Consider the following 15,960-nt stretch of genomic DNA (forward strand, 5'->3'; position numbering starts at 1 on the left):
ATTATTAATATTGATATTTATATTAATATTAATATTATTTCTAATAATAATAGATAATAATAAGTTTTTGTTTGAGAAAATCTTCGAATCCGTCGTCGTCTTGTCATTTTAATATTTTTGAAACAGGGATGGAGACGGAGATGAGAAGTTGATCCCCGAAATTTAATCGCCAAACCCGAAAAAGCGGGGATATGGACGAGTATGGGATGGATATGGAATTCGATGATTACACATAATAAATAAATAATGAAAAAAAGTTAATTGGATTGACTCCTACAGGCACAAGAGAGCCGCGCTTCTCATCGAAGAAATCGAGTTTAATCCAACTGAAGAAGATGAAGATTACTGTAATGACTGCCGACGAGCAAATTCTTACGTTAGATGTGGATCGTGATGAATCTGTAATTTTCTTCTGGTTACTCTTAAATTCTAATTCTTTGTTTTGGACATGGTTTGATTAAGAAAAGACTCCCTCCCTTTAGTTCATTTTTATTTTTGTCAATGTTCGATTTTTATCTCTTTAATCTCAGGTTGAGAATCTGAAAGCTCTTCTGGAAGTCGAGGTTTGACTAAATCTACCCTTTTAAGTTTCTGTTTTGCGATCTGTTTGCTGAAATTTGATTGCAAATTATTGGAACGTTGAATTCACAGACAAAGATTCCACTCCAGCAGCAACAGTTGCTGTATAATGGTAGAGAGATGAGGAATGCGGAGAAATTGGGTGTTCTTGGTGTTGGTGATGGAGATTTGGTCATGATGGTCTCTAAAGCTTCATCTTCTCGTCCCAGGTTGGTGCCCTTTAATAAGTTTGAATTATGATTTATAGTGCATTCCCTTTTAGTAATATATAATCCTATTCAAGTTCAGAAGTATTTTTTCAATACATTCTGGCTGGTCTTCCTTCCCCTTCACTTGGAAATTAAGTTGATGTTTTTGTTGTGACCTGTTGTAGAGCATCTGTAAATGAAGCGGCTTTCAATCCTGATGGTTCAGCTGTAAATCCCTCCTCATTCCAGCAGCAGTTACGAGGCGATTCCAATATAATGACCCAGTTGTTTCAGGTATGGAAAACTCTGTTCTTTACTGCCTACTCACTTTCAGTCTATTTAAAGGATGCTCCGCAAAATTTGAACTCTGGATCCAGTGTCAATTGTTCAATCCCTATCAACAAAAGCGAGAAGAGAATAGGAATACATATAAGATGTAACTTAATGTAAAAATTCAAATGATTGGATCAATGGAGTCTGCCTTCATCTATGGATCGAGTTATTGAATCCGCATGTTTAGGGGCTACAGGAATTTTCGTACTTTTCTTCGTATCCTCATAGTATGCTTAACTGCTCGTCTGATGATAAAGAGCTTGCCATAGTGAAAAGCATATGGGCGCAACATTGGTTATATCTCATGAAAATGAAATGTAGGATCACTACTCTTTATGGTACCTGTATGGATTATGTTTCCTGCTGAAAAAAATTCCCCTTTTAGTGGCTCAAGAGTAGATGAAATTATGTAGGGGGTGAACACCAATTTCAATTAATTCTTAATGATGACCTAGTAGTTTTACTCACAAGTATTTTCTTTGTTCCGCCGATAATTTTTGAAGATGCTAAGTTGTTGCTTGTGGCTTTGAAATTTGAATAAAATATATTATACATATAATTTCATGGATTATTTTGGTGTTTTTTCTTTTTTCCATAGCTAACATGAAATGATTTATTTATAATTATTTATATGCCAACTGTTAGAGCGATCCTGAGTTAGCACAAGCTATTCTTGGAAATGATCTCGACAAGTTGCAAGGCCTTTTACGTGCACGCAATCTCCAGAGAACTGAATTACGGCGTCAACAAGAAGAGGAGATGGTAATAAAATCCCGTCTGATGCACCCTTGTAGTTCTTCTCATGGATTCTAATTAGTTGTGAACGATTGGTTTAATTTTTATCCATCACAAGTCACTAGGTCGTGATATTTACATGATGACTCACACGTTAGAATTTAAGTTTCATTTTATTTGTCTCCAGGCTGAATAATATTCCTTTTGCACAATACATTGATTAGGTTGAAGTACGGTTTTGTCACTTGAATGTGTAATTGTTTTCCAGATCCAAAAAAATGTAAAGAGGATATCCTGAAAGAAGTTGTTTCTTTTGTTTTACCATTCGCATGTATCTACATAATTATTAATTTGCCTTGAGGTAGTTGCTTCCTATGTCTTTGGGTGTTATAAAGACGGGCTTTCTTATATCTTAAGATCCAGCCCTACTGTTGTTTATGCATTGTTTTGCAGGGAAATTTTGTTTCAATAATTTTGTTACATATATACTTTGATAATAATTGGAGGTTCAAAGTTGGAACTTAAGCATTACACTTTTTTGTATAAATTTTTGTCCTGAGATTTTTTCTTTGCATTCTCTTGTCATATAAGGGAATGAACAGCAGACATAATGTCTGTTGAATTGTTTTTATTGTGTCTGATTAGATTTTCTTGCACTTTTATTTCCCAAGCTAATTTTCTCGAAGATTTTCTTGATATAGGCTTTACTGTATGCTGACCCATTTGATGTGGACACACAAAGGAAAATTGAAGCTGCCATTCGCCAGGTACATTGTTTCCTTCCTCGCTGTTATTAGGTGTCTTTATTTGATGTTAACTGTCTTGGGTTGTCCATTATGAGTTCAATGTTCTTTTTTTTTTTGGTTTCTGCAAGATTTTACCGTAAATTTGTATTTAGTTAGGCTTGTCAAAAAATTGTTTTCTGATTTTAAACCTTATAAATCTTATCTTTCATGCTACTTTCCTCATGTTAAATATTATATCTTCACCAAGGTTCCAAGGATTGACAGATTTTTCAGTGTACCACATGATTATTTTGGTTACCATATTTCAATTAAGTTTTATCGTTTACCTTTAGGATTGAGGTAGCTGCTGAAGGCTTTACTTTGAATTGTTGTTTGTATAATATTTGTCGCATTTTGTGTCGGGTATGTGGGGAAGGACCATGCCAAAGAACTTTGTTTCTGTTATCTGTAATACAATAATATTTTTTGTGTTGAAATCTCAAGGCTTTTTTATCTTCGTAATAGTAATTTTGGTTCAAATATGATTTTCTGTGCTTTATTGTTCATTGGGACTCTTTATGGGTGTTCATGGAAAACACTGTGAATTTGTAGTAGAAACTTTCCCTTTTTTGGTATACGGCTTTTTGAATTACTCTATTCATGGCTTTTGATAAGAGGTAATAATAATTAATGGTTTTCTACTAATTGCATTTGTGGTTGACAGAAAGGCATTGACGAGAACTGGGCTGCTGCGTTGGAATACAACCCTGAAGCTTTTGCAAGAGTGGTATGCTTGTCTTTTTGCCGTGCATTTTACTCTCGATGATGACTAAACCTTGGTTTCTTTTCAGGTAATGTTGTACGTTGACATGGAAGTTAATGGTGTTCCGTTGAAGGTACCGACTTGGTAAAGTAGTATGATTTTACAATCTGTGAACCAAAAGGAAGCCATCGATGTGTATTTTGGCACACAAATGCTAGGTTTTATATGAGCGTGATCATGTGTTAATGTGTAGCCGCTGAACAGTATACAGTTGTGTAGTTTAGACCTGTCCTTTCGTCCCTGTAGAGAAATGGAAACTAAATCAATTATTTGTACAAAATTATTATGAAATATTTTATAGCTAATATGTTGAGTTATTTTAGGATATGTAATATTCTGTAGCATTAGTTTAGGCTGCTGGCTGAGTATATAATGAAGTTCCTTGTATCATAATGTATGTGAGAAAAGAATTACATTACAGATAGTCAATACAATGTCTATTATTCTCATGCATTCTGAAGAAATACAGACTTTTTCTTCTTATTTCCATAACAATATGCAGTCCAAAGATATAGTTGATGTGATCCCATCAACTAAGGAAACAATATAGCACAAAATAATGAAACAAAATAACCAAAATCAAATCTAAATCAATCTAAATCTAATCAAATCAAATCTAAATCCTAATCAAATCTAAATCTTAAATAGAATATTCTTTTACACTCCCCCTCAAGCTGGGTTGTATATATCATGCAAACCAAGCTTGGAGTTTAATTCATCGAAAGCAGCTCTTGGAAGTGCTTTGGTGAGAACGTCAGCAATCTACTATTGTGTTGGAACATAACTGAGTTGAACAATTCTTTTGTTCACCTTCTCTGATATGAAATGTCTATCGATCTCAATATGTTTAGTTCTGTCATGATGAACAGGATTCTTGGCTATGCTGGTAGCAACTTGACTGTCACTAAACATCTGGTAGCCCCATTAATATTCTTGATGCGTGCGGGTCCCTAGATATCACCATGACTTATAGAGAACAGAGATGAAGGGTTGTATTGTAAGCTCGGATATATACTTCTTGTATGTTTGACAAGTTGACAAATTTCATATTGGTAAGCGCTTGAACTTTTATTAATGAATATATTGGGAAACAACTTTCCTATATAATCAAAGTTAGGATGACCAAGGCGAAGATGTCATAACATAACTTGGCTTTCAACAGACGCTAAATTAGGAAAAGGCACAGAATTTGGGAAACACTTGACTGAATTTGATGCATGACCAAGGTCTTGTGAGTGAACTTGTCTACTGAAGAGATTATTTCCTTTGAGTAAATACAGGCCATCATGCATCTCAGCACTGCCAATCAACTTCCCTGAATCCACTGCCTGAAAATCACAAAGATTGGAATAAAACTTAGTCACACAGTTAAGATCCCGCGTAAGTCGACTGATAGAAATCAAATTACAATTCAATTTTGGAACATAAAGAACAGAAGAAAGTTGAAGGTCCCTTGTCAATTGAATTGATCGTATTCCTGCCACAGGTGATAAAGAGCCATCAGCTATTCGTACTCTAGAATTAATCGTGCACGGCTGATAATTTTTTAGGAGGCTGGAGTCTCCAGTCATATGATTTGAGGCCCCTGAGTCGATTATTCATGGCTGTAATGATTTATTTTTGACAATATGAGCATAGGACATGATACCTTGGTGTGCAAGAAGCACTGTGTGTGACTTGGCAGGTGCGTGGGATGATTGTCCGGGGCTCAATGTTTGATTTAGCATTTTCTGCAATGTCTCTTTTGCTCTCTGGTGAAAGGACTACCCTCGGTACCAATCTCTGTGGTAGTAGCATTATTTGCACGGGTTTTTCTCTCAACCCAAGTGTTGGATGGCTTCCAATCTACTGGTTTGCCGTGTAATTTCCAGCAAGTAGCCTTGACATGACTCAGTTTCTTGCAATGGTCACACCAGGGTCGTCCTTTGCCAGACCTATTGGGTTGAGGAGTTGTGGGTGAATAAAGCCGAGCCTTCCACTGCAGGTTTACTTTCTGTTAACATCAGCCTTTTCCTACTTTTCTCTCTCCTAACTTCTGCAAATGCCTCTCTAAGGTTAGGAAAGGGCTTGATTCCCATGACTCCACCTCTGACTTCATCTAGGTCCCTGTTTAGGCCAAAGAGAAATCGAACTGTCCTTTTCTGCTCAACTATCTTCTTATACAATGTAGATTCATTAACACACTTCCAAAAATATACTTCGTGTAGGTCTAGTTGCAGCCAGTAGCGTGTGAGAGTGTTAAAGTACTAAGTAACGCTCATATCCCCTTGTTTAATATCATACAGTCTCATCTCAACCTCAAGTAGTTCAGAGGTATTTTCTGTGCTTGAATATGTTTCATGTGCCACTTCCCATATGTCCTTGGCTGTTTTGTGAAGTAGGAAATTTTCTCCGACTTCAGTAGTCATGGAATTTATCAGCCAAGACATAACAAGGTGATCATCAATCTTCCAGGATCGGTGTTTGGGATCCGTAGTCTGCTGAGCTGCGGTTTCACCCGTGAGATGTTCATCCTTCACTCTACTGCAAATATACATGAACGCAGATTGTGACCATTGAAGATAATTCTGGCCATGGAGTTTGTGGTTTGTAACAATATTAGAGAAGTCAGGGATGGAGGAGATTGGGGAATTGACTTCGGAGGAAGTGACTTACGAAGAAGATGTATTTGATGTCATGCCGTATTTGGTGCCGTATTTAGTCATGAGTATGGCCGGATGAATGAGGATGGAATGAGGATGAAAAAAAAGGGTAAGGACTGTCGGACGAATAAGAGTGAAAAGAGACAGATGAAGACCGAATGAGGACTGCCGGACGAGAGTGAAAGAGGCGGCTAGGGACGGCTAGAATACCGAAATCGGCTCTGATAACATGAAGAAATACATACTTTTTCTTCTTATTCCCATAACAATATGCAGTCCAAATATATAGTTGATGTGATCCCATCAACTAAGGAAACAAAATAGCACAAAATAAGAAAACATAATAACCAAAATCAAATCTAAATCAATCTAAATCTAATTAAATCTAAATCTTAAATAGAATATTTTTCTGCACATTCATATTTATTTGTTTCGATCTGTCCATATGGTATTAGAGCTGTAAGGCTTTGATAACGCCATTAGGGACCTTGTGAAGGAGCGAACCCCCTCTGGGCTTGAAGAACAATACTCATACGTACCTTGTGAAGAGCTGATAACACATGGGCGTCAAATCCGATGCACCTGTAGAGCCTGAGAAGACATGATAATGTCTAGGTCAAATGAGGAGAAAAGTCAGAAGTTTCCAACCAGATTATGGGCCCAAAATCACAAAAGATGTATACAGTAAACCCTAATGGGCTTGAGAATTCATCTATCCATCTCACCATTCATAAATTGAATGATAAAAACTTTCTAGAATGGGCCCAGTAAATTGGTTATTGATGGTAAAGGCAGACTGGGCTATTTGACGAGAGAGACATCAGAGCCTGAAAATAAGGATTCAAGGTGGAATTCATGGAACAGAGAATTCCATGGTGATTGCATGGCTGATATTCCATGGAACCATTAATCGGGAAAACCACTGCGAATGACTTCTGGGATGCTGTGAGGGAGAAGTACTTTGGTTTAGAGAATTCTTCCCAGATTTTTTAGCTCAAAACCACACTATAGAACTCCAAGCAAAGGGAAAAAAATGTGATTGACTGTTACAACGAGATGTGGACATTATGGGAGGAGCTAGACCTGTGTTATGAAGATACTTGGGAATGCAAGAATGACAACATAACATACCAGAATCAGGTATATGTTTTTCTTGCTGGGCTAAATCGAGACCTAGATGATGTGCATGGCAAGATTCTGAGGAGGACATCTCTGCCATCACTCGATGAAGTCTTTGCAGAAGTAAAGAGAGAAGATGGCAGACGAAGGGTAATGCTAAGGGACAAGTCCTTGCCTGCAACTGAAGTGTTGGCCTTGGTGTCAAAAAAAACAAGCAGGTTTGCTAGCAACTAGCAGTTTCGACCAGGCCAGAAAGGGGAGGGAATCAAGTGCGAATGCAGTGGCAAACCAAACAACACAAAGGAAACTTGTTGGAATTTGCATGGTAAACCACCGAATTGGAAGCCAAAATTTTCCAAGCCAAAGGGTCGTGAACCTAGAGCAAATCAATCTGGAACCGAGGAAGAAGCCAGGGTCACACCAGGGACACCTTCTTTCAGTAAGGAACAGTTAGATCAATTGTATAAACTTTTCCAGTCCACCTCTGCGCCATCCTCTAGTTCCCTAGCCCAGCAAGGTAATCTGTTTCAGCACATGGCTTTCATGCATCCATTTTATCCGGAGATCCATGGGTTAAAGATTCCGGGGCTATTGATCACATGACAGGTTCGTCTAAGCTTTTATTCTCTTACACTCCATGTGCAGGAAACAAGAAAATAAGAATAGCCGATGGCTCTTTAGAATCTTGAACCTCCACAATATTTTCCATGTCCCTAATCTGTATTGTGATTTATTCAAGGTTTTAAAAATCGCTAGGCGCTAGTTGGGCGCTAGACCATTGCCCAAAGCTTAGGCCGCCTCGGCGGGGACTAGGCGCCGCTAGTTAGATTCCAGGGTATCAAGAGACTTGTAATGGTTCTTAGAATAAATTTCAGCCCAAACTTGGTTAAAATCCAATTGACACATGGTTCATTCCTCCTACTTCTTTTGCTTACGGTGGGTTAGGATAATAGGTAATGCAAGAGAAATCAAAATAAAGAAAAAAATTACGTTTAGGGTCTGGCTCGATTTTCTTATGTGTGCAGAAGTAAGCAGACATAGAAGATGAAAGTGATGTGTTAGGGACAACGCAAACCAACAAATAGTGTTAAATTGGGCTTTCAATCCCAAAAAATTAGAAGCAGAAACCTATAATTCTTTCTATGTCGTGTTCGGTTTAATTAGGCGTTCAAAAATTAAAAAACCAAAAAAAATTCTCAAAAAAACTCTAAACGCTTAGGCCCGCCTAGGAGCCCCTTGCCGCCTAGGTTGGCTGCCTAGCACCTTTTCAATGTGGTCGAGTGGCGCCTAGCGCCTAGGAAATTCATAGGCGGCCGCCTAGCCCTAGTTTTAGAACACTGGATATATTGTCGATTAGTCAGTTAACTCGAGAGCTTAATTGTCACTTTCTCAAAATTCATGTGAATTTGATTCGGAATCAGGGATGATGATTGGCAGTGCTAGGGAAAAAAGGGGATTTTACTACTTTGAGAAGTTTGGCTCGCTTGTACAAGCTCTACAATCTATCATGGAACCAAGTTCAAGTAATGACGATATAATGTTATTGCATCGTAGACTAGGACATTCAAATTTCTCATGTGGAAACCTGTGTTTCTAGTCTTATTTAAGAATAAAAGCTTTATTGAATTCCAGTGTGAAGTGTGTCAATATGCTAAACATCATCGAACTACCTTTCCGGAACATTCATATTGAGCATCTACGCCTTTTTCACTTGTTCATAGTGATGTTTGGAGACCATTTAAAACTCCTACAATATCTGGAAAAAAATGGTTTATCATGTTTATTGATGATCCTACACGAATGACTTGGGTGTACTTATTTCCTGAAAAATCAGAAGCTGCACAAGTGTTGAAAATTTTTTATATTATGGTTCAGACGTAGTTTTTGAAAAATATTAAAGTGTTTCGTAGTGACAATGGGAAAGAGTACTTTAATTAGATTCTAGGGGCATTTTTTGTTCAAAAATGGGATAATTCATCAAAACTCATGTGTATGAACTCTCCAACAAAATGGTATAACAGAAAGGAAAAATAGACATCTCCTCGAAGTGGCTAGGTTTCTCATGTTCACTACTGGGGCACCCAAGTACTCTTCCATCCTTACTACTGTCTATTTGATTAATAAAATGCCATCTAGAATCTTGAATCTCAACTCACCTTTATCAATGTTTAAAAACCGTTTTTCCGTACCACACTTAGCCTCTGATTTATGAATTTGAGTTATTGAATGTATAGCCTTTTGTACATCTGCATGAGCGAGATAAGTTGGATCCCCAGGCATTAAAATATGTTTTCTTAGGGTATTCCCCTACGAAAAGGGATATAAATGTTTTGATCCTCGCACAAAAAGGTTTTTGTGACAATGGATGCCACGATCTTTGAGTCTCAAACCTATTTTACTTCTCTTCAGAGGGAGAACATACTTGAAGACTCGTTTGCTAGCCTTATTCCTCATAATAGAAGTCCCTCTGATGTCATAGTCGATATGAGTGTAGACCCACCAGTACCATCACCAGAGTTAGGGTCCACACAAGAAATTGAAAATGAGAGTATTTGATCATGTCTATGTGAGAAGACAACCTCAAAGGAAGCAATGCCCCGTGATTCCACACATCCATGAGTCTTAGCCAAGACAAGAATCTGACATCATTGTCTCTCAGCATTCAAATATGGAATCTAATTTATCTCATATTAACGTCGGATATTCCCATTGCACTTAGAAAAGGCACCAGAGCATGCACCCAACATCTGTTATCTAACCATATGTCCTACAAGAATATTTCTAAATCCTTTTCCAGTTTTATCTCTCAGTTACATTGTGTGGAGGTTTCTAAGTCTATACATGAGGCTCTAATTGTTCTAGATTGGAAGGAAGCTGTTCTTGAGGAGGTGAAAGCATTGAAAAAGAAAGAAACCCGGGAGCTAATAACTTTACCTATAAGAAAACAAATAGTGGGTTGTAAATGAATGTTCAATGTGAAACTTAACTCTGATGGGTCATTGGAGCGGTATAAAGCCAGACTTGTTGCCAAGGTATTTACTCAAACAAATTGGGTCGATTATCAGGAAACGTTTGCTTCTGTGGCAAACTTGAATACAATCAGGATTTTACTCTATGTAGCTGTGAATCTAGATTGGTCGCTACACCAACTGGATGTGGAAAACGCTACTCTCAATGGTAAATTTAAAATGGAAATGTATACGGAGGCTCCCCCCGACTTTGAAGATCAATTTGGAGGTGGTATGATTTGCAAGTTAAAAAAATCTCTCTATGGACTAACAATCAAATCACACAATGTTCATGAAACATACTGAGAGTGAAAAGGTGGTAGTTCTGATAGTATATGTTGATGACACAATTCTAACTGGAAGCGATGACATTAAAATAATCAGACTGAAAAAATGTCTTGCATCAGAATTTGAGGTCAAGGAATTGGATCCCTTGCATTATTTCTTGGGAATGGAAGTTGCCAGATCGAGAAAAAGAATTTATGTCTCACAAAGGAAATATATCTCAGACCTACTTGAAGAAATTGGGATGTTGAGGTAGGGAGATATCAATGACTTTTGGGGAAATTAATTTATGTTTCTCACACACGACCCAATATTGCATGTTCTGTGAGCATGGTGAGTCAATTCATGCACTCACCTTATGAGGAACATTTGGAAGCCATCTACAAGATCTTGAGATACTTGAAGAACACTCTTGGGAAAAAGGAATGCTGTTCAAAAATTGTAGTCAGAAGAGCATAGAGGGCTTTACATATGCTAATTGGATTGGATCAAATGTGGTAGATAGTCAACCTCGGCATGCAGCATGTTCATGTGGGGAAACCTAGTCAGCTGGAGAACCAAAAAACAAAGTGTTGTGGCTAGGAGCAGTGCTGAAGCAGAGCTGAGGGCTGTGGTGAATGGAGTATGTGAACTATTGTGGCAGAAGAGGGTTCTAGAAGATTTAAAATTAGAATGAGAAGTCCCAATGAAACCATTCTGTGATAACAAGTCAGCAATTAATATTGCAAACAATCCAGTCCAGCATGATCGAACTAAACATATTGAGATTGACCAACATTTTATCAAGGAAAAGTTGGAAAGTTGAGCAATATGTATGCCTTACATTACTACGGAACAACAGGTTGCAGATGGGTTCACTAAAGGTCACTTTCGACCTAAGTTTGAAGATTTCACTAGCAAGTCGGGCATGATAAATATCTTTGCGCCAACTTGAGGGGAGTGTGTCTAATAAACTAAATCTTTTTGTTTTTTTTTTAATAAGAAACGTCGTTATATTAGTATTATAAAAGATAATTGAAACTCCTATTACATCAACAACATATAAAGCTCCAATCCTTGACTAAATCTGAAACAGAGAAATTGTTGAATTCTGAATGCTTGCTAATCCAAACTGAAGCCTTAAATTTGATCTTTTCCCACCACTCTTCAGCTGATTCTGCTGTATCGTCGAAGATCCTACTATTTCGCTCCAACAAGATTGACCAAAATATACAACGGACTGTCACACTCCAAAAAATATTGCCTCTCTTGCCAATATCACGACCAATATCTAAAACAAACAATTTGCGCGTTGATCTTGGAACAACACACATTAGTCCCAACTCTTCTAGAGTTTTGGACCAAATACAAGTGAATGGACAATGCATAAGCATATGATCTCGAGTCTCTTCCTCTTTCCGGCAGAGTACACACCAATTCGAACATAGTGCACAAGTAGGTAATCTCTTTTGCAACGTAACACAAGTTGACAATTTACCCAGAGTTACGTTCCACGAGAATACCTGAACCTTTTGTGGGATTGGTACTTTCCATATATAATGAAAAGAAGGAAATAACGCATTGATCGGGAAGAAAAACTCAGAAAGATTTAATAGAAAAAGATCCTGAAGAATCCCCTTCCCAAACCCTGACATCTATACCATCCACAACCAACATAACATTATCTAAAGACCCTAACAAAGAAATCAACTCATTCACTTCCTCGTCACTCAAATCCCTACAGAAGTGCAAGACCCGGGATGAAGAAGAACGAGCTCCTTCTTCTGGAATGAACTGGATAATAGGCTTGTTATGAAGCGAAGAAATCTGAAATAAAGAAATAAAGATGGGTAAAGGTCATTGAAAGATGAATCTCCCCACCACTTATCTTTCCAAAATCTAATGATATTCCTTTTTTAGCCACCACCCTCACTAAATGATGGAAAACCGGGTAAGTTCGAGAAATCAATTCCCATGGGCTTCTGAATGTAACATTCCTTGCTAAACCCGCTTCCCATCCATTATCTTGCATTTCATATTTGTACATAAACTAAATCAATTTTTTGTACAAAATTATCAGGAACTATTTTATACCTAATATGTTGGGTTATTTTAGGATAGCTAATATTGTGTAGCATTAGTTTAGGCGGATAGCTGGGTATATAATGAAGCTCCTTGTAACAGAATGTGCACGAGAAAAGAATGACATTCCAGACAGTCAATACAATGTCTTTTATTCTCATGCATCTGTATTTCTTTGTTTTGATCTGTCCATAGTCTGAAACTCTCGTCAACCTAAAATATAAGCTCTATCGACATCACGGTTATTTGATCAACGATTTGTGCTTATTGATTGTTGAATACCAAGCATTCTCTTATTTAAAGAAAGAAGGCAAGCAATCATAGTTGTATTTATTTCAGGCTTTTGTTGATAGTGGGGCGCAATCGACAATTATATCTAAAAGTTGTGCAGAGCGTTGTGGGTAAGACGTGCTGAAATTAGGTGGTTCTTCAACTATTATATGAAAGAGAGTAATTCTGATTGGCATTTCCTCATTCTCCCAGATTGTTGAGGCTCTTGGATACAAGGTATAGGGGTATTGCTCATGGAGTTGGCCAGTCTGAGATTGTTGGTCGGATACATGTTGCCCCAATCAAGGTACGACACAAAATACATTGTTCATTTGGTTTTTTTCTCTTTTTCCTTGTCGGAGTTCAATCTCCTTTCTTTGATATTTTTATCCCCCTATGATGCTGATGCCTTTGTTCTTGCAACATTCCTCTGAATTTTAACATTTTTCTTTGTAACTTGCAGATAGGTAGCGTTTTTTATCCTTGCTCATTCACGGTGTTGGATTCTCCAAACATGGAATTTCTTTTTGGTCTGGATATGCTCCGCAAGCACCAAGTATTATCTTCACTCGTATTTTCAATAATTTGCATATTTTAATTTTTATGTAGATGTACTTTACAAACAATCATGTGCAGTGCATTATTGACCTAAAGGAGAATGTGCTCAGAGTTGGTGGAGGAGAGGTTGCGGTACCTTTTTTGGCAGGTTGATGTTTAAGATTTTGTGTTTATAAATTGCGCCTGAGGCTTACTTTTACATTGACGATGGGTCTCATTTTGTGGTTCTCCCTTGAGGAAATTAGTCTGAATTATCTTTTGCCAAATATATATTGAAATACAGAGAAGGATATTCCATCCCGCTTGTTGGATGAAGACCGGTATGCCAAGGAAGCTTCTAGCTCAGGGGCACAAGTAAGGGTTCACAAAATCTTGTAGTTCAGGTGTATTTTTACCTTCTCTCATTCTTTGATTGGTTGGTGATTGACATGACGTGTTCAATAATTTCCTCCGGTTGAATTTTTATTTTATTTTATTTATTATTATTTTTTTTTTGTAATTTAAGTTCAAAAGTTAAAGGATGGGGAATCAGCTGCCACAGATGTGGAGTTTGGATGAAAAAAAAAAGAAAAAATTATTCTCAAAATTTTTTATCAAATTATTTTTCTCATGCTTCAAATCAATTATTCAAAATATAATCATTACATTCTCATTCTTTTTATATTTATATTTTTCAAACTACTGTTTTGTTTCACAATTTTTTTTGATCACTTATTCAACTGTCGAAGTTATTATTCGAATAAATTTTAAATAAAATACAAAAAGTTTTAAAATCTTTAATCATGTTTGAAAAAGTTTCCCTGAAAACTTGAAAGTATGAGTGAGACTGGTTTACTGTGCAATAATAGTGCAATCTCAGGCTTCTAAGCCATAAAATAAGTTGCACATTTCCCACTAATTGTCCGGATGAGGAGCTTTTATTCTATTATATGCTAGGTTACCTCTCAATTTCCCTATAGGTTTGATTAATGTGGGGTTAGATGCATTCTTCAATGTTAAATCATTTGCAGCATGTTGAGTAATTTTGTCAAGAGGTTTTCTTTCCTCTCTATTTTGTTAAAACTTCAATGTTCTTATTTAAAAAAAAAATTTCCACCGAATAACCTACGATCACTGTCTTCTGATTTCCAGGCAACATCTGCTGCTAAAGATAGTAAGCCAGCAGGAGCACCTCCTGGTTTGTTCTAATTTATTTGCTTAAGCATCTACCATTACTTCATTTGAGCATGTCCAACTCAAAGTCGTTGCTATATCTATGCAAACATGAGGTGTATAAAATTGAAGATAAAACAAGATTGCATGGCAACTTGTAATGAACAGTTAAAATGATTGCCAAGAGATATAAATGAAAAGTTTTTGTTAAATGTTTTCCGTAGTAAGTGACATGCTGCAGCTTCTGAGAACACAATAAATCATGGTACCTGGGACTTGAATGTTTCATTTTACCATTTATCTGCATTGCAAGACTGTTGTTTTCCTAAAACTCACTCCTGGCTTAATTTTCCATCGGATCTTGTATATGTGGTGAAATTATGTTTTGTAGAGCTGATGTTCCTCTTTTACATGACCTACAGGAAGTACCGACAGGAACAATTCCCAGGTAAATCTCCACTTTTTTATAGTTCTACCTGAAAGAAACATATGTTCTAGTTTTATTCAGTTCAAAATTTGGCAAGTTGATGAAGCTATGTGAGTTTTGGCATTTAAGCAATCAAGTGTGTTAGCAGGGACCTGACTTTGAAGACAAGGTGGCGAAGCTGGTCGAGCTAGGTTTTGGGAGGGAACAAGTGATTCAAGCTCTCAAGTTCTTCGATGGCAATGAAGAACAAGCGGCTGGATTTCTTTTTGGAGGCTGAATATTTAGATTTATTTTTACTTTTGAGGGTATACTCGTGATTGTTGTAACTTATCTACGCTAGAATTATTCATTCATTTGGATGATCAACAACCGCAAAAGCAATGTGACAAATTCTGGGTGTTGGATTCTAAGGGAGTGGTGCTATTTGTGACATAAATTTTGTTATAATTTAATTTGTATTTCTTTAAGTTCAAAGTGTTGGGGTTTTTTCAAGGAATATATGGCTTGATTACGAAGTTGGACCGAATTCTGGGAACTAACATCAAACATAGGTAGTCAAAAATTGAAAATTTATTATATATCAGTCTTGTTCAACATTGTGGGTGAGACGGGGGATATTTGGAATGTTTGCGGATTTACATATTTGGAATCGTTATGCATAAAAAAATTTTAGTAATTAGCCAACCAGGTTTTGCATGCAGGACCTTCTGGTTGGTGTCAAGCTGCAGAATGTTCGTAGGCATTTGCAATTGCGCATGGGACTCATCAACATGTGACTAATATAAGCACACTTGAGGCACTTAATCCCTCAAAACCATTACTTCGAGTAAAAATAGTCAAAAATCTAGTTTGTATGAAAAACAAGTAGTCGTAAAAGCATGTTATGATTTTAAAACATTACTAAAAACTTCTTATACTTTAATTTTGTGTAATTTTAAGAATTTTCTCTCTTTCATTCACCTCCAATTACTCAATTGCATTTCATCCACTAAAATCAAATTTTCTTTCCTTAAAAAATAAAATTTCTATTCCGCATAAAGTAGCTTTTTTTATTT

At 36.9% G+C, this 15,960-nt stretch overlaps 1 protein-coding gene across 1 annotated transcript; it reads left to right on the forward strand.

Moving 5' to 3' along the window:
• Positions 1 to 244: 244 nt before the first annotated feature.
• LOC140981271 (protein DNA-DAMAGE INDUCIBLE 1-like) lies at positions 245 to 15,352 on the forward strand. Its single transcript, XM_073447630.1, has 16 exons — positions 245 to 401; positions 531 to 563; positions 652 to 788; positions 953 to 1,061; positions 1,746 to 1,862; positions 2,537 to 2,602; positions 3,285 to 3,347; positions 3,412 to 3,456; positions 12,838 to 12,899; positions 12,982 to 13,075; positions 13,232 to 13,324; positions 13,405 to 13,474; positions 13,610 to 13,680; positions 14,458 to 14,503; positions 14,901 to 14,926; positions 15,054 to 15,352. Exons 1-16 carry the CDS (start codon positions 336 to 338, stop codon positions 15,180 to 15,182), a joined length of 1,227 nt encoding a protein of 408 aa, XP_073303731.1. The 5' UTR covers positions 245 to 335; the 3' UTR covers positions 15,183 to 15,352.
• The last annotated feature ends 608 nt before the right edge of the window (positions 15,353 to 15,960 follow it).

The sequence above is a fragment of the Primulina huaijiensis genome, chromosome 1, assembly GCF_012295235.1.
Source record: "Primulina huaijiensis isolate GDHJ02 chromosome 1, ASM1229523v2, whole genome shotgun sequence".
In the NCBI taxonomy this organism is placed as follows: domain Eukaryota; kingdom Viridiplantae; phylum Streptophyta; class Magnoliopsida; order Lamiales; family Gesneriaceae; genus Primulina; species Primulina huaijiensis.